This window comes from Lissotriton vulgaris, chromosome 7 (genome assembly GCF_964263255.1).
Source record: "Lissotriton vulgaris chromosome 7, aLisVul1.2, whole genome shotgun sequence".
NCBI lineage: Eukaryota > Metazoa > Chordata > Amphibia > Caudata > Salamandridae > Lissotriton > Lissotriton vulgaris.
In genome coordinates, this window is record NC_141695.1 from 292,574,774 (window position 1) to 292,593,713 (window position 18,940).

Sequence of the window (18,940 nt, forward strand, 5' to 3'; positions counted from 1 at the left end):
TCTGTGGGGGACAGTGTGTCCTCATCATAATGCCCTAACACTCCGCAAAGGATGTCCTCATAGGGCCGGCGCTGCAATGCCCTACAGGTCCCTCGAAGGGTCTCTTTATCGGAGATCTCCATTATACTCCTCTCAATGCCACTCTATGCCACTCCATTCTAGGCCATTTCAGTCCATGCCAGTCTACCCTATGCCACCCTACTCTACGAGTCTCCATGCCACTCTATTCTATGTAACTCCTCTCTATATCACTCTATTCCACTCTATGCCAGTCTATGCCACTGCATGCCACTCTTTGCCTCTCCGTGCCTCTCGATGGTTATGAACTCGATTCTACGGCACTTTACTCTGTGCCACTCTACTCTAAGCCACTGCACTTTACTACACACCACTCTATGCCACTTCACACCACTCTGCGCCATTCCAGCATACGTCCCTCTACTCTACATCAGTCTACTCTTCTCTATGGTACTCTACTTCACTCTATGCAATAACCACTGTACCACTGTACTCTATTCTATACTACTCTACAGCACTCTACTTTACACCACTCCATGTCACTCCAAACTACACAATGCCACTGTAAGGCACTCCATGCCATTCCACTGCACGCCACTCCACTCTAGGTTACTCAACTGTACGCCTGTCTACTCTAAACCACTCCATGCCATTCTATGCCACTCAACTCTGCACCTCTCCATGCCACTCTATTCTATACCACTGTACTCCAGGCCACTCTGTGCCACTCTTCTCTACTCTACACCACTTCATTCCGCTTGTGCCACTCTGCGCCACTCTGTGTCTCTCTACTCTCTGCCACTCTATGCCTCTCCACTACACACCACTTCACCCCATTCGATACCACCCTACTCTACACCAGTCTGCTCTACGCCACTCTTCTGAACTATATTCAACACTCTATTACATCACTGTACTCTACAGTACTCTACTCTGTGACACTCCAATCTATGCCACTTCTCTCTACGCCACTCTTCTCTATGCCGCTCTTCTCTATGCCACTCTAGTCTACACCACACCACTAACTTTAAGCCATATAGAACAGCAGCCGTGCTGCTGAACAACATGGCTAACAGACATTGGTAAACCCATTAGCTCTCAAATAGGCGAGACCAATCGGCTTTGCTAATGTTTAATATTTTGTACATATATTCTCTTGATACTGGTAGAACAGATAAACATCACACTAGTCCAACACCTCACATCAGCCCACATCCTCACATCAGTCCACAATAGATGGAGAAGAGTTGTTTGAACAGTATGTTTCAGGAAGAAAAGTTTCTAACCTAAAATCTCAGTGGTCCTCTGCAGTTCTAGTTTTCAGTGGGATGAATTCATAAAGTTCAAAGCCCCCCCTTTACATTCTGTTAACAATGTCAATGCCTGCTTTAGTGTCCTGCTTGATCTGACAACAGCTTTCAACACCAACAAATATTGAGAGCTACTTAACACCCTTGCAGCATAAATGACTTTAAATAGCAACATCCTGCAAGACTTCATGCCATACCAGAAGAACAGTACGTAGCTGATCCAGACGGGTTCCAACATATCTGAACCCCCCCATCTTTAGGCAACAGTCTCTAACCAAGTTTTTTATACCTTTATATGAAGTCCCTGAGTGTCGACTTAACAGCAACAGCATTAGAGACACCTATATTGGGTTTACACATATTTATTTGTAAGTTTCAAGTATTTATGATATCAGTCGCCGGATCTATTATTTTGCCACGATCAAGGCTAGATCTGGAAAGCCTACCAACCTCTGGAATTTTTGCCATCTCAAAGGAATAATCACTCTGCTGGCTAGTGACTGTAGGATCCACTGAACTCCAAAGACAAGATGCCAGATGCTATCTTGCTATGCTCCTAAGTCATAGAATGCAGTATCAGGCAACTCCTACCAGGTGCCATTCTTTTACCACAATATAAGCAACACTTTTCCCCCTCGCCACTAGGATGAGGAAGAACCCGTGAAGAGGGTGCACTTTTCTCATCTGCACCTCTGACACACTCCTCAGAGCCCCACCATCCCTATGTGCTCTCTAGCAACTCTGTCACCACTGCTTGCTCCTGTCTGTGCAACGCACTATGAAATCCTTATAGTGTGCAGTGCTGAATTACATTGTATCTATATTCATACTTTACATAAGTCACATACATAAATCACAAGATCTATATATTGGAAATATCTAGTGCAGTAACACTTTCATTGTAGCAGAAGATCCCACTGATAATATCTCAGTTATTTAGACTAAGCACTGAGCATATTAGTACATTTCATGAATGCAATGATAGATCTTACCAGCAATGAAACATGGAATTCCAAAAGTTGTATTGATGGATGCACATGGACTATTTGGGTTAGCATCAAAGGGCAGAAATGGTCTAGTTCCATCCTGAAACCTATCGTTGACAGTTAACAACCCCAGATCATTGGTCTTATTTCTTAAACTGGCAGCTGTAGAGGCTGTGCTTCCATACACCATGCCAGCATCAATGAAGGAGGTCAAGCCATTCAGCTGCTCTCTGACTATTGTCTCAGTGGGGCACGCTGGACCAGTCCGAAATAGGGCAATGCAATTTCCCCTTCTATTACCCATTGGATCATTTGGAGGTATCTGAAAAAACATAATATAGATAATTTGAGCAGTTAAAGTTTCAAAAGATAATATTATATCAGTCTACAATATTCAATTTACCATGACAGTGGAGTGAAGAACATTGAAGGTAATCATTACCTGAGAACTCAGAGAGTGAACCAAAAAAAGGCTAAGCAGATATTACAAGTGTTACTTAACCCCTTCGACGCTTGTGACGGAACGGTTCCGTCACGAGCGTCGGTTGGGCTGTGCTTATGACGGTACCGTTCCGTCACAGCCACGCCCGTTTCTTAGAACCTTCGCGCCGCGCTGCAGGTGTTAATAAAAAGGGATATTTAAATGTATATTAACATTAGCGTCCTCCATTTCAAGGAAATCACACTGAAAGGAAGATAATGACAAAAGCAATCAATCAATCAATCAATCAAACAGCATTTTCAAAGTGCAACAATGCCACCCTTAGGGGTATATGCGAGCTATGTCTCTGTCAAAGAGCCAGGTTTTAAGTTTCTTTCTGAAGTCTGCCAGCAAGGGAGCTGTACAGAGCGGGAGGGGAAGGTCATTCCAGGTCTTGTCAACAATGTAGACGAACAAGTGGCCACTGCTGCAGCTGCAATGGATGTTGGGGGTGTGTGCGAGGAGAGTGAAGAGGAGCGCAGTTGTCTAGAGGGTTGGTGAAGGTTTAGTAGATGGTTGAAGTAGGCCGGTACTAGTTCATGGAGGGCTCTGTAGGCATGGCTGAGGATCTTGAACTGGCATCTCTTCTGGATGGTGAGACAGTGGAGGTCTATGTTGTGTCCTATTACCCTTGTGCTCGTTTGTCTCCGCATCTCAAGCCAGGCTGGAGTGTGGAGCTTTGGCCATATTCCCGGACAGTTGGGAATCGGGAATGGAGGAGAGAGGGGGACTTGTATCTTCAATAAAGATTTTTACTACTGCCATGATCTTCATTCACCTTTGTAACACTGGTGACGATCAAGCCCAGTTTGCCGAGGTGAGTGTATGCTGCACAGGAGCCGTTTGCTGCCGTGCCACTCCTCTCTGTAACAATTTTCTGCTGCTGCCGAGTGGGCCCATTTGGAGGTCTTCCGCAGAGAGCAAAAAGCTCTACCCATATTTCAGCAGCAACTCGCACTTTGTTGGTTTGGGTAACGACTCCATGGACATCTGCCCCTTACCGCTTATACTCAGCAACCATTTTGGTCACAAAAAAAGGTCAGACAAGGTAAATAAACCAGACAGGGATATCATCACTATACGCTTCATTCGTTGGTTGTTTTCTTCGGTGGCCATATTATTAGTCTGACCTAGTAACGTTTCAGAGTCAGGAAACACAGTATTTGAAGGATTTTGGAATTTTAAACTGTTGTTTTGTTTTTTGTTTTTGCTGGCAACTTAGGACACGACTCTACTATAATTTCAGGATGCAAACTTTGTGCTATTTTCTAATTAAAGAACATTTTCTATAGTTTGCAGTTTTGTTATCCTTTTCTCTACCACAATATATATATTCTTATGTATTTAGTGGTAAAATCTTTGAATGCACCAATCCTCCTGCCCTTTTTCTGCAATCTCCAGGTGAACCGGCTGTATCTTGGAAAAAAAGGCTCAAAAAGTTGAATGCATTTTTGGGTGTAGTTGATGGTTTTAAATGTAAACCTTAAAGAAAAAAGTGGCTGTTAGAGCATTCTCTGTGTATGGAAGGCCAGGAAATATTTGCACACTTACCTGATCTACTAACGGGAGATATGGAGGAGTATTAACTAGTGGTAGCAAAGTCTTGAAAAACATTTCTGTAAACCAACTCATTTAATTGTCAGGAGGCACATGCTCTTTTCTAGGGAACAGTCAGCTGCAGAATTTATGACACCTATGTAGCCTTGTTGCGAGTATTAGCGGCTAAGTGTGAATTTGGAATATTAACTGACCAGCTTATCAGAGACCAAGTGGTAGAAAAAGAAAATACAGAAACGTCTACTCACCTGCAAGAATCCTTCCTTGATGAAGTGGTCGATAGTGCTAATAATATGCAAGACTCAAAAAAGTGACTCAAAGAATTGAATAAGGACACTAAAGAGTCAGTAATTCTAGTCAAATCTATGGTCACTAAATTGCCTGACAAAAAGAAAACATTTAGTGGACGTGGTGAGTGTTTTCGTTGCAGTTCAAAGCTTCATGCGACTTGATTCAGTCCTGCTGTGGGTAAAGAGTGTCTGGAATGTGGAACATCTGGCCATTTTGCTCAAGTGAGGCATTCTCAGACACGTAAAAATAATGTGAACATTGTGGATGAGGAACATAATTTGGCCCACACTATGGATAATATGCTTTTAAGTGGAAGAGTTCATAAGAATGATTTCCCTAAATTGAGAGATCCTGTTGAAAATGTTGTCATCAATGATAAAAATGTGCAATTGATAACTGATTTAGGTTCAAAGATAATCATTATTTCTAAAGATACGTATACTAATAAGAATTTTACTGACAAGTTAGAAATACCAGAGATTGGACCTTTTGGGTACAATTGTGAAAGAATTGATCTGGAAGGGTTCTCTATGGTATAACACAATTTAGAGGCTGAGAAGTTCAGGGAACCGTTATGTGACACTCACATGGTCCTGACATCCTGGGATAGCATCACCAAGGGTATTTAGGAATTATTTTAAAACCAGGGAATACTGACCAAATCCAGCTGGTAGTAGTAGTAGTAGTAGAAATAACCTGAAGTTGGTATTGAAGAAAACTGAGGACAGACATTTTTGAGGACACATTAGGCAAGTTGATTGGATTCGAACATATTTTTAAATTAAAAGAAAATTGCATACCGGTCAAACGTAAACTAAGATGCATTCCTCTAAGCATTAGAGGCAAATTGGATTACCTAATTTCACAATTATGCATGATGGTGTAATAGAACCTGTGGAGCCATCTTTAGGGTTGGCTACGATTGTAGTAGCTCGTAAGAAAAATAATGAGTTAAGGATGTGCATCAACTTGAGAAGCCTTAATAAGGCCATATGGGTGGATGGACATCCTTTGCCCCATATTGAGAAGATGAATACCACATTAGCTGGTGCCAAGTGCCTTTCTATACTGGATATGAAATCAGTTATCACCAAGTGATACTAGCGGAGGAGTCTAGGCACCTTACAGCATTTGTAACGCCATCAGGGATGCAGGATGCCATTTGGCCTAGCCTTGTTGTTTGCATTTATCTGCTTTACCGTTTGGTCCATTCTCAGACCCAATGCGTAGTTTGTGGTGACAATTAGTCAAGGGAATGTGGAGGGGAAAGGGTAAGGAGGTCAAAAGGAAGTGCATCCTAATACCGTCACAGCATACACTCTATATAGGACTATAATAGTGGTCTTTTAGTGATAAAAAGGTTTTTGGCAATCAAATGTTTTTTTGTTGTTTTTTTTTCGTCTTAATGCATGTGAGCAAACTGGTCATTTAAATCTAATGCCTAAATATTCAGAAATTCATGATTACCGATATATGTTAACCATCATTTTTTGAGCAGCCCCACACCAGTGCTCACACAAACATGCCTATTAGAGATTTACTCACCCAATTTCGGCCATTGCTGGTCACACAGAAGTTACCAGAGCAAACCGCTAATTTCCGACCTAAGGTGTAAGAGATGCACGGCAAGTGTCAACAAAGATTGTGCGTCTAACCTCCGTTCTTTCAAACCGTCATGCTTCTGCTCGGTACTCACTCTATGGCGGATTTCAGTGATACTGTGCACCTACCCCAACTCTGGACTCCATAACAGTGTTGTTCGTTACGGGTAGTTAAATAAAGTTTGTGTCACTTTTCATTATCCACGAAGACTAGTATGTCAACCATAGCAGTCATCTTTAAGGAGGGCGGGCTGGCTGATGGTGCCTCTTTTTCTAATGTTTAGTTTTGTCCCACTTTCTAATGGGGATTGAACTAGTGTGTGTCTCGCTCGATTAGGGAGAGTGGGCTAGCATATCGATCCATAACAGCTGTTTGTGGTGCCTTAAATGAAAGCCATGATTAACAAATTATTGCATATTGCTCAACATATGTTTTGTTTTCATTGAGATTAAACATTACCATACAGTGTGGCACAGTTATTGGAGGCAATGCAAACCCTTCCTATCTGTCATTCTCTTTTTAGTTTACAGAGAATGGCGCATATGGGGACACACAAAAGGGGGGTTCATGTATGAGAGCGTGTTAGAAGTCCCAAGTTTGGATGTCTCGTGGGCACCGTTCTCTGTATAAGATTGAGGCGTGATATCTTGTGGTGCAGAACGCAGGTTGGAGGCATGTATTCGTTTATTAAGCCTCCCCCAAGGTACATCATCATTTAGTCCAACTTTATGTGTGGACAATCTGAAAATCCACTTGTGCTCCTTTCTAAATAGTGTTTCTTACTAAGAAAACTGTGATGCAGGCCTTGGTGCTTAGTAGATTTGACTACTGCAATGCCCTCCTATTCTCAGCAAACCAATCTGCCAGAAAAAGACTTCAGGTGGTGCAGAATACCGCTGTCCGACTTACTGTCAACGCCCCAGCTGGAACATCCTCTGCACCTCTCCTGAACCAACTCCATTGGCTCTCTATAGTAAAAAGGGTAAAATTCAAAATGGGCTGTATTATTCACAAAGCCCTCAATGGTCAAGGCCCCTCGTATCTTGCAATCAAACTCTCTGCTTACACCCCGGCAAGAACTCTTAGGTCTAGCTCTGAGCATTTGCTCATCACCCCCAGAGTCAAAAAGGCACGTAGTGGTGGGAAAGCATTCTCTCATCTTGCTCTGGCATTTTAGAATAATTTACCTTCACACCTGCGCTCTGGACTTACTCTGGCTCAGTTCCGAAAGATGTTAAAAACCCACCTCTTTTAATCTTTCTCTCGTTTCCGGTATTCCCCACTGTCTTTAGCGCCGAGATACCCTCATGGTTGATTCAGCGCTATATAAGTCCATAAACTTCAAACTTCATCTGTGTGTGAGCATCAAGTATTGTCCATCTTAGGTCGTCTGGTGAGTGACCGACCGTGATGTAACGTGTGCACATCTTAGTTTTGGATCTTTTGCATCTGATAATACTGCGATGTTCGGTAATTTGTACCTTGGCTGCTCGAACTATCATGCCTATATATTTGAGTTGGTATCAAGGGGAGTTAGGCCCAATGGACCAGGCTCTAGCTGGGCCGTTTATTGATGTGTAGCAGGGAAGTCGGCCAGGACCTGTGTTATTTTGACGTTTCTAGACCAAACTATTTCTTTTCATTTGATCTGGTACTTTATTTATACCTTTTTCTTTAACTTTTTTTTTAAAGACTTTGGCACATATTTGAAACAGAAAGAGACAATAAAGTCAATCTACAGAAAATACTTATATACATGTGAAAAACATTAAAAAACAACATTGTGTTCTGGCTACACAATATGAATAAACATTGATGTGAAAAAAATCATTACTGTGAGAGATTTCACAAATATTCTATTTCAATTATGAAAGAATAGGAAAACACGGGGAAAACATTAGTGCTTAATATAAGGGACTTCTCCTCTATATATAGCCAAAAACTTAATTCATAATTCATCCATGTTCATATCATGAATCCTAATAAAGCCAACGTGTTTCAAGTCTCTGATATTTAATATGCGGTCTCTCATCAGGGCTCTTGAATTTTGGCAGCAATGTAGATTTCTAAAATTAGGATGAGCGAAAAAACATATGTTTAAAATAACAAATGACTATTTATTAAATTTTAGCTTCGTCTTTAAGTCTGAAAACTGAATAATTTACCAGGACAATGGTTTATTTGTTGTCCATTCAAGTTTCTTTATCTGTGTGCGAGAAGGAACCACATTTTAGAATTAGTTTTTGTTGACACTAGCTTATATAGAGAGCCTAAATGCAGGCTGCACCATTCAGCTTTTAAAAACCTACCTCTTCCTTCAGCTGAGTTTGCTGACCTGAGAGCTTCTCTGCCTCTTTAAGATTTCGTGGACCGGCTCTATGTGAGGAGTAACAGACCATTAGGGAAATAAAGGCTTAAAGATTTCCACTGTTAAGTATGATTAAAAAGCTTTTAGCATACCTGTATGTTGCAGTAACTATTTAGCGCGATGGGACCTTCTTTCTACTTGAGTTCACTCAAGGGTTTTTAATGAGCTGCAAGTGAAACGAAACGCTTGTTTTTAATAAAGCATTCGTCATGGTATTAAAGCTTTCACTAATGTCTGCAAACAACATTTTAACATACCTGAAAGCCTTAGAGCAGTAAATCTTTCACGCTGCCTGCTTTCCTGGGGGCTTTTTGATGAACTTAAGTTGTTTCAAACACAAGCTTCAGTCATTGTGTTGTGCTCCTCGATATTACAATCTACTTTTCTGAAATGCAGAGTTCAAGTTTCTAATCAGACATGTGATTTTAGTTTTGTTTGTCTGGAAAACGGGGCTTATGTGAAGGCACATTACCTTGTTATTATTCTGTTCTCTCTCCTCTGGCTCTTACTAGTAAAGTGACAGGATTTCCATTTGGAAGCATCTCATTAATGGCTTCTGACTTGGGATCATGGGTATTGTTGTTCTAGATGACACAAGCATTTTGGCTAACAGGTTTTTGATGCAGCAGCGCAGTGCATTCTGGGAATTGTAGTTTTTATATTTTAGCCAATTCTGTCATGCTGTTCAAACCAACTGTTGCACTATTAAATTTAATAATTAAATACGCTTCTTTCCGTAGTAGCATGTTCTCTACATCCATTGGACTTTTTGAAGGTTTAAAGCTGGCCAAAATTGTCCATTCAAATTGAGTTTCACTGTGGCCTTTTTCAAAACAATGTTTAACCATTGGTGCGGTGATAAATATTTTCTTTATTCTGGACCGGTGCTGGGTGATTCTTGAATTAACGTGTTGATTGGTTTTCCCTATATAGATTTTTGACATTGGCAAATTAGTGCATTCTTCGTCTTACAATTAGTAAACTCAGTATGTTTCCATCTGATGCTCCCATGTACAAATTCTTTGCCTTCTATGGTGTTTACGCAGGCTATGCAGTTTCCGCATTTTCGATGTCTTTCAATAGGCTTTAAGTTCCATTGAGTCAATAAGTCGCTTTTAGGTTTGGGTAGAGCGGTATCAGCTCTAATTATTTGCTGACCAATACTTGGATTCATTTTCCATGCGAAGAGTGGTTTAAGGAACGGGTATTCTAGATTTTCCAATAGGTGCCAGTTCTTCAAGATGGTTTGTCTAAATGTATTAGTGTCTGGGCCATAAGTTGAAACACACACTAATCTTTCCAAGGTCTTTTTCTCTTTCACTTGGAGAAGGCATTCTCTGGGCGTGAATCGAGCTCTTTTGGCTGATTGTTTGGGCAATTTCTTTGAATAACTTCTCTTTTGCATTTCTTTACAAAAGAGCGCTGCATGTTCTACAAACTCTGACGTTATGGAACAATTTCTCCTAATTCGGAGTAGTTGCCCATACGGGAGATTCTCCTTTAGCCTCTTCGGGTATGCACTTTTATAGTGTAAAATATTTTTTTTATCTGTCTTCTTTTTGTATAGGGTGGTCCTTATTTACCACAGGTTTTACCTCTACGTCCAAAAAAGTTAAGTTATGGTGCTGGATTGTACAGAGATTTTTATGTCTGGGTGTCTTGAATTTATCCATTCATGAAAGGATGTAGATTCAGTCTGACTTCCTTGCCATAGACACCAGACGCCGTCAATGTACCTTAGCCATTGTGTTATATTCTTTTTGTAAGTATTATTGTTTTCTATGAACTTGTCCTCATATTGAGTCATGAAGAGGACTGCCATCTGTGGGGCAAATGGACATCCCATGGCGGTCCTCTTCACCTGTACATAGAATTGATCCTCAAATTTAAAATATTTTTTTTTCAATGCCAACTCAGCCAGTTGCACAATAAATGTTGTTGGAACCCTGTGGGGTCACGTTCTTCTTCGCTCTAGGTACAGTTAGATTACTTCCAGAGCTTCCTCTTGGGGTATCTGGGTATAGAGAGAGGTCACATCAAATGTCACCATTATCTGGGTCTTCTCATTAAATGTGGTATCACGTAGATATGTCGGGACTTCAGTTAGAAACGGCATCAGGAAATAGTCAACAAGTTTTGCGATTGGCTCGAATATTGAATCGCAATCCGAGACTATCGGCCTCCCTGGTGGATTTTCTGGATTTTTGTGTATTATTGGCACTAAATAAAGTATTGGAGTCCTCGGGAACTTTTTTATTGAGAAGTCATGCTCTTTAGGACCAAGATAGCCTTCTTCCAGGCCTGGTTGATCTATTTCTATGATCTTTGATCTTATTGAAAGCATTGGGTCTTCTTCTAGCGGTCGATACCATGTGGTGTTGTTCACTTGGTTCATTCCTTCAGCTAGGTACATCTCTCTGGGCCAGATGACCACCACACCCCCCTTGTCAGCCTTCTTTATTATTATTGATGAGTCTGCTTTAGGTTCTTTAATGGCAGCTTGTTGTCTGACACTGAGATTTTTGTTAAGGTATTTCTTATTCTTCTCCATTTTGATGATGGATGATAGTATTGTTCGTTCAAAGGCATAAATCTCCTTTGGGATGTTTTGAGTTGGCACAAATGTGGACTTATTTCTAAGGACTGTGCTCTCTTCATTAGGTCCTGAGTAGTTATTTGCAAAAAAAGCCTTCAATGTTATCTTTCCGCAAAACTCCATAGCTTCTAGTTTGAGTTTAGTGTAGTCTGTTCTTTTGTTTGGGACAAACTTTAATCCACGATTTAATACCCCTTTTTCCTCTTTAGACAATTTTTTTGTGAAAGGTTCACTATAGTTGAATTTTCTACATCTTGTAAAACCAATTTCTGGTGCGCATTCCCCAAGGTTGTTTGAGTCTTGCGTTTGATTTCTTTCCACCTTTCTCCCAAAAATACACTTGTTTCTTTGAGTGTCCTTCTCTTGGGTCTTGTTCTCCTGATGAATCAGATGATGATGTTTCTGAAAAAGTGCTAAACAGATTTCTGGTTCATAAAAGGGGGTGGTGATGAACAGAGTGTCTGAATTAAGCAGACTACTCTTACCCAGTCCAAAGATCAGGGCTTGATCCATCACCGTTTTTTAGCTCACTGCACCATCCCAGCTCAGAACTTGGCTATATGCAAATTAGTCTGACCCTGGCCCAGTGCATCATGGGAACAGGGCAGACCAAACTACCAAGCCAATTCTTATACTGGGAAGGAAACAAGCTACGGGGGACCGGTTTCTGGCATTTCAGCCGTCTTCGGCCCGGCTTGCTTGAATCCTGATGGTGCAATGAGCTAGGGACTCACATCTGCGTGGAAGGGTATACTCAGACATGAGTCCCTTGCTCATTGCACCATCAGGATTCAAGCAAACCGGGCCGAAGACGGCTGTAATGCCAGAAACCGGTCCCCGGGAGCTTGTTTCCTTCCCAGTGTAAGAATTGGCTTTTGTAGTTTGGTTTGCCCTGTTCCCATCATGCACTGGGACAGGAACAGACTAATTTGCATACAGCCAGGTTCTGAAACTGGGATGGTGCAGTGAGCTAAAAAACGGTGTTGGATCTAGCCCTGATCTCTTGACTGGGTGAGAGTTTTCTGCTTCATTCAGAGACTCTGTCCCTCACCACCCCTTGTTGTAAATATTTTTGTCCACCCTAAGCGTGGAAGGGTATACTCAGACATGAGTCCCTTGCTCATTGCACCATCAGGATTCAAGCAAACCGGGCCGAAGACGGCTGTAATGCCAGAAACCGGTCCCCGGGAGCTTGTTTCCTTCCCAGTGTAAGAATTGGCTTTTGTAGTTTGGTTTGCCCTGTTTCCATCATGCACTGGGACAGGAACAGACTAATTTGCATACAGCCAGGTTCTGAAACTGGGATGGTGCAGTGAGCTAAAAAACGGTGTTGGATCTAGCCCTGATCTCTTGACTGGGTGAGAGTTTTCTGCTTCATTCAGAGACTCTGTCCCTCACCACCCCTTGTTGTAAACAGATTTCTGGAGCATCCTTGGTATGTCGTCAGGGCTCTTCGTGACTCAAGGGAGGTATAGTAGTCTTCTTTGAGAAATGGATACACTTGCTCTATATTGAATGCCTTTGTGTCCTTTTCGAATTTGGCACTTTTGCCGTTGATGGAAGAATCTTTGAATGTTTGTATTTCCTTTTCAATTTTTGCTAGTAGCGTCCTTGTCTCCTCAGCTGATTATCTTTAATAGCCTGTGTTAGTAGTTCTAATTCTTCTTGTTCCTTTTGACATAACCTTTGAGCAGTTTCTATGGTGTGAACCATAAGATCTCTATTACACTTTGTATTGATGAAACTGAAAACTTTTTTATATTCGGTATCTTCTATAAAAATGACAGGAACATTTTTAACCTGTAGGCCCCATGGGATGGTGCCAGCTTTGAGATGCTCCAAAATGAAATGCCCATGTAGCTCCGTACGTATGTGTTTTTTATGTAGTTGCGTTAATTTTTCTACCTCATTTTGCTGTTTAGCTGATGTACTTAGCGAGATTGCAGAAAAAGGTAAGGGAGCTGTTATGAGGCTCTGAATATGATTTTCTGAAAAAGACAATGTGTCTCTTTCTGCCATTTTTTGACAGGAAGGATGGTGATCCTACGTGTATTTTCTGTACATTGACTTTATTGTCTCTTTCGGTTTCAAATATGTGACAAAGTCTTTAAAAACAAAGTTAAAGAAAAAGGTATAAATAAAGTACCAGATCAAATTAAAAGAAATAGTTTGGTCTAGCGTTAACTCAGAAACGTCAAAATAACGCAGGTCCTGGCTGACTTCCCTGCTACACATATATATTTGAGATGGCAGAGACAGTTAATCAAATAGATGCAATTTCACATATTGCAGTTGGTATGTTTTTGTTGTGTCCATGTCAGGGTCTCTGTCAATTGAACCTTTTTGTTGGCTTTGTAAGTGGACAGAGGGTGTATTGAGGCCTTGGATAATGGCCCACCACTGGTGGCAAATTCCAAAGTGGTTGTTGAATGGGGAATGTGTGTGGTTTTGGTCTTGTGTTGATGAGCATGTCTTTTAAATTCTCTGTTCTCTTAAATGCAAATTTTTGGTGTATTGAATATCAGATTGCCTGTTTGCAGGATATTCCAGTGTTTCTTAATAACTTTCCTGGAGTGAATGTGGTTAAGCGTGGCCTCTTTTCCTCTCAGATACAGCCTACCGTTATACTTAATGCGCATGTTGTTTCTCACTCTTCTTTAACTTCGTAGACTGTGACTACAGAAGATACCCCTCCCGAGCCCTGAATTTCTGCTTAGCACTACATCCCAGTGTAATTATTCACTTTTTCATTCTGTTCATAGTTTCATGCACGCAATCTAAATGTCACTTTTATTACAACTATAACGACAGCACAGAGTTATGGTACTTATGGTCAACCCTTGTTGCACAATCTGCGCCGTGCTTCAACAGACGCCCAATAGGCCAGAAGTCAACCCTGGGTTCATTAAACAACACATTGGCATGACACATGCCACATCTGTGTTTTATGGCTCTAGAGATACATCCGGACTGTATTTGCTGCATGCATCTTCACAGTCACAGCTTTACATCCACTGTGAGTTATAATTGCACCATGTGTATCCAAAGCATTTAGTCTCACCTGGCTATGGCATTACCACACACCTTAGGGCGTGTGTTGGACAATCACATTCACATGGTGTGATTTTTTGCCACTCACATCTACTCACCCGGTCCTGAAGACAGCCCTTTAACACGTTTTTGCTGGGCTGAAACATGTAGACCATAAGTTGACAACTAGGAGCAAATCCTTCTATTAGTTGCACCACTTGTTTATAACGATATCCTGGGCCACCATTAATAAACATTTCAGGCATGGATTCCCAGAGATATTTGTTAACCCACACTAAATTAAACAATACACCACACCTGCTCCGCTGTAATAAGGCATTGTAGCACAACCGGGGGGCATTCGGCCACCCGGTCGGGACCCCAATGATGAAGCATGACATCAACTAGGTTGGTGTGTGAGGGGTCTTTTAAGAAAACCTAATGGCTCATTGAGATAGCTTACCACAACAATGTGTTTGATAAGTTTTACTTTCAGTGGGTTCGTCCACATTGTTTAGCTTATTATTGAACTGGGGACAAGGACACACCCTTACAATTACCTTGCTCTCTCCTTGTTTTACACTATATCAAATGATCTCCAGCAAAGAGCCCCTTCATGGGTGCCCCTCAGGCATTGCAGCACCGGCCCAATGAGGAGCAGGCCCAGATGATGAAGTATGACACCTCTCAGGGTGCGTTATGGAAATGGCTCCTATTGGAGTGTATTCCACTGACTTAACTTATGCGTAAATCACTGTCTGTGTGAAAGTAACGGCACACTTCTATATTTCCATGTTATTAATTGATTAATGGTGTTTATCCTGCTTTCCTTATAGTTGTCTGTTGATTCTAGTTGTACTTTATTTACTTTATTATTGGGCATGACTTTATTGTGGTTACGATGTTGTGTATATTTTATGCAATTAATTATGCATTTTTATTTTTGTTACATTTTTAGTTATTGTTATAATGAATTTAGTATGAAATAATTTGCTATTGTTTTACTGTAAATGGGGGAGATGTGTTGTGTCCTGTTATTCCTCTTGCTCGTCTGTGTCTGCAACTCATGCCTCGCTGGAGTGTGAAGATTTGGCTGCATTCCAGGATGGTTGGAGATCGGGACTGAGGCAAGAGAAGGACGCATTTAAGGATGGTGGTTGCCCGTTACTTGTATCTTCAATAAAGATTTCTACTACTGCCAATGCCTTCATTCTTCTTTGTAACAGTCTCTTGGGTGGGGGTGATGAGGGTTCATTTGAGGAAGTCCAAGACGAGTCTGGCGGCAGTATTCTGTATGGTCTGGAGTCTTCTGCGAAGCTGGGTGGAGATGTCGGCGTAGAAGACATTGCTGTAGTCAAGGCAGCTGGTGACAAGGGCCTGAGTAACCGTCTTTTGGGTGCTGGGTGGGATCCATCTGAAGATTCTGGAGAGCATGCGAAGTGTGTGTAAGCAGAGGAGGCGACAGCATTGACTTGTCGTTTCATGGTCAGTTGACTGTCGAGAATAATGCCGAGGTTGTGGGCATGTGTTACAGCATTCAAATGATGGGCAGAATACTGACAATGCAAACATTCTCCCAAGTCAAAAGATCTGGGTAAATCCATTGTTCTTTTGCCCACTTCGCCACCCCAGTTTGGACCCCCCCCATAACAAATCAGTCTTGCCCCTGTGCCCCATGGGAACTGTCCAGACCGAACTGCCAGGCCAGGTCCTCCCTGGACCGGAAACAAGCATCCTGGGACCATTTTCTGAGTATGTCACCCTTCTTCAGCCAGGCTAGCTTAAATCCACTGGCACAGTGAGCAAGGGACCCACGTCGGGGCATACCCATCCCACTTAGGGCAAAAAGTGTTACAGCAAACAAATAATGGACAGAATGCTGACAATGCAAACATTCTTCCCCTGTCAAACTATCTGGGTTAAATCCATTGTTCTTTTGCCCACTATGCCACCCCAGTTTGGACCCAGCCATATGCAAATCAGTCTTGACCATGTGCCCCATGGGAACAGTCCAGACCGAACTGCCAGGCAAGGTCCTCCCTGGACCTGAAACAAACATCCTGGGACCGGTTTCAGGGGGGTATGTCACCCATCTTCAGCCAGGCTAGCTTGAATCCAGTGGCACAGTGAGCAAGGGACCCACGTCTGCGCATACCCATATCACTTAGGGCGAAAAGTGTTGCAGCAAACAAATAATGGATGGAATGCTGACAATGCAAACATTCTCCCCCAGTCAAAAGATCTGGGTTAAATCCATTGTTCTTTTGCCCACTTCGCCACCCCAGTTTGGACCCAGCCATATGCAAATCAGTCTTGACCCTGTGCCCCATGGGAACAGTTCAGACCGAACTGCCAAGCCAGGTCCCCCCTGGACCAGAAACAAGCATCAGGGGACCGGTTTCAGGGTATTTTATGCTTCTTCAGCCAGGCTACCTTGAATGCCATGGCACAGTGAGCAAGGGACCCACGTCTGGTCATACCCATCCCACTTAGGGCGGAAAGTGTTACAGCAAACAAATAATGGACGGAATGCTGACAATGCAAACATTCTCCCCTAGTCAAAAGATCTGGGTTAAATCCATTGTTCTTTTGCCCACTACGCAACCCAAGTTTGGACCCAGCCATATGCAAATCAGTCTTGACCCTGCGCCCCATGGGAACAGTCCAGACCGAACTGCCATGCCAGGTCCTCCCTGGACCAGAAACAAGCATCCTGGGGCCAGTTTCAGGGTATGTCACCCTTCTTCAGCCAGGCTACCTTGACTCCATTGACACAGTGATCAAGGTCAGTCAGTGTATGTGTAGGTCCGACTTCTGCAGGCCACCAGCTCTGGTCCCATGCAGAAGTGTCACCATCAGCGGAGGAAAGGCTATCCTGAAACGCATTGTGATGCCATTGAGTTGATGAATCGCTTGGATTCCCAAGAGATCTTGGATCAGTCTAAGTATGGGCGAAATTTGCGGATTCGCGGTCTGCGAATTCGCGCGAAATGGCAAAAAAATCCACAAGTTCGCGGATTTTCCCACTAACTCACTGAATGTTTTTGCCATTTGCAAAAATAATGTGACCACGTGCGTCTGTAACTTTGCCACCGCGCCGAAAGGCGCCGAGTTCCCTCGAGTGAGTTGTCCATCATAGTGAGGAAAGGGCGGGAAGCCGTTGCATACCCTAGGTGTTTGTGGCCGGGCCAAACAGGCAGGCCTTCTATGCGAGTTCATTCACATGCCTCTTGTTTATAAAGGGTCAGCGACTGATCAGAGCAGCAGATGAGAAGAAAGAAGCCTCCTAGTCACAGGTAGTACACAGGGATTGCGCTCGAAAAACTCGTGGATGCAGAGACCTCCATCAAGGATTACATCTAATTGTAGGCAGTAGATATAGGGAGGAAGCACACCTGCCTAGCCTAGACCGTGCTCACTAGTTGTTTGGGCTGATTATTTGAGCTTCAACCCAGGCATGTGCAAAAAAATCCGCCCACAAGCGAATTTGCGAATTTTTGGGCAATTTCGCGAGATTCGCAGATCGCAAAATTGCCGAAAATTTGCAAATTCCGCAAGCGGAACGGATTTTGCGCCCATACTTAGATCAGTCTCAAAACAGTTTCCGCGCTGACTACAGCACTGAATCTGCCCTTATTGCTGCCACTGATCACATCCGCATGCAGGTCGACCAGGGTGGTTCTGTAGTGCTGGTTATGCTCGATCTGTCAGCGGCCTTTGATACCGTCTCTCCCACTTGGATGGTTCAACGTTTAAAAGAGGTGAAAATCTCAGGTAAATCCACTCCTCCCTGACAAATAGAACTAATTCTGGTAGCTGTGGGGGTTTCAGATCTAAGGCTTTTAGCCTACCCTGTGGTGTTCCCCAGGCTTCATCCCTGCGCCCCACCCTCTTTAATCTGTATGTGTCCCTGTTGGCCAAGCTGGTCAGATCTTTTGGGTTCCAGGTGATTTCCTACACTGACGATACGTAGATCATTGTTTTCATCTCTCATGATCTGCAGTCGGTCGCCAGGATTTAACCAGTGCATGGCCAGTATTATCAAATGGATGCAGAATAACTCCCTTAAGATCAATGCAGAAATAACTGAGGTCCTAGTTTTTGGTCCTCTGGTCGAATGCCTGGTGGCCAGGAGATTGTGGTCCCCTTCCTGTTCCCGCCAAGACAGTCAAAAGCTTGGGGGTTATTTTTGACATAGACCCGACCTGACCTTCGAGGCTCAGGTCAGTCTCACTGTCAGCACTTGCTCTTACATTTTGAAGACTCTCAGAAAGGTACTCCCGTACATTCCTTTAGCAAGCCATCAGCCCACGATCATTGCACTAGTTACCTCCCGGCTTGACTATTGTAATGCCTTGTATCTGAATATCAGTTCGGCCTCCCTAAAAAGGCGTCAGGTTGTACAAAACGTGGCTGCCAGGCTGATCCTTAATATCCCTAAAAGGCACTCAGCAAAGGAGGGGCTTTGCATGCTGCACTGGCTCTCTATTAGGAAGCGAATCTCCTTCAAAGCCCTGTGTATGGTTCTCAAGGCCCTGCATATTAAAGGTTTGCAGAAGCTGAAAACCATGTTTAAATGGCATATGCCTGGGAGGGCTCTGAGATCTTCCTCCCAGAGAAAATTCATCTTCCCTGGAATCCGCAAAGCCAGATGGGGGCGGCCATTCCATCTCAATGGCGGCTGCAAATCTTTGGAATACT

At 42.8% G+C, this 18,940-nt stretch overlaps 1 protein-coding gene across 1 annotated transcript in view; it reads right to left on the reverse strand.

The window, feature by feature from the left end:
- LOC147701415 (myeloperoxidase-like) overlaps positions 1-18,940 on the reverse strand; it is a 333,004-nt gene that overhangs the window by 173,537 nt on the left and 140,527 nt on the right. The window contains exon 8 of the mRNA XM_086930102.1: positions 2,321-2,636. Coding sequence (XP_086786228.1) covers positions 2,321-2,636 — 316 coding nt within the window. The remainder of the gene's footprint in view (positions 1-2,320; positions 2,637-18,940) is intronic.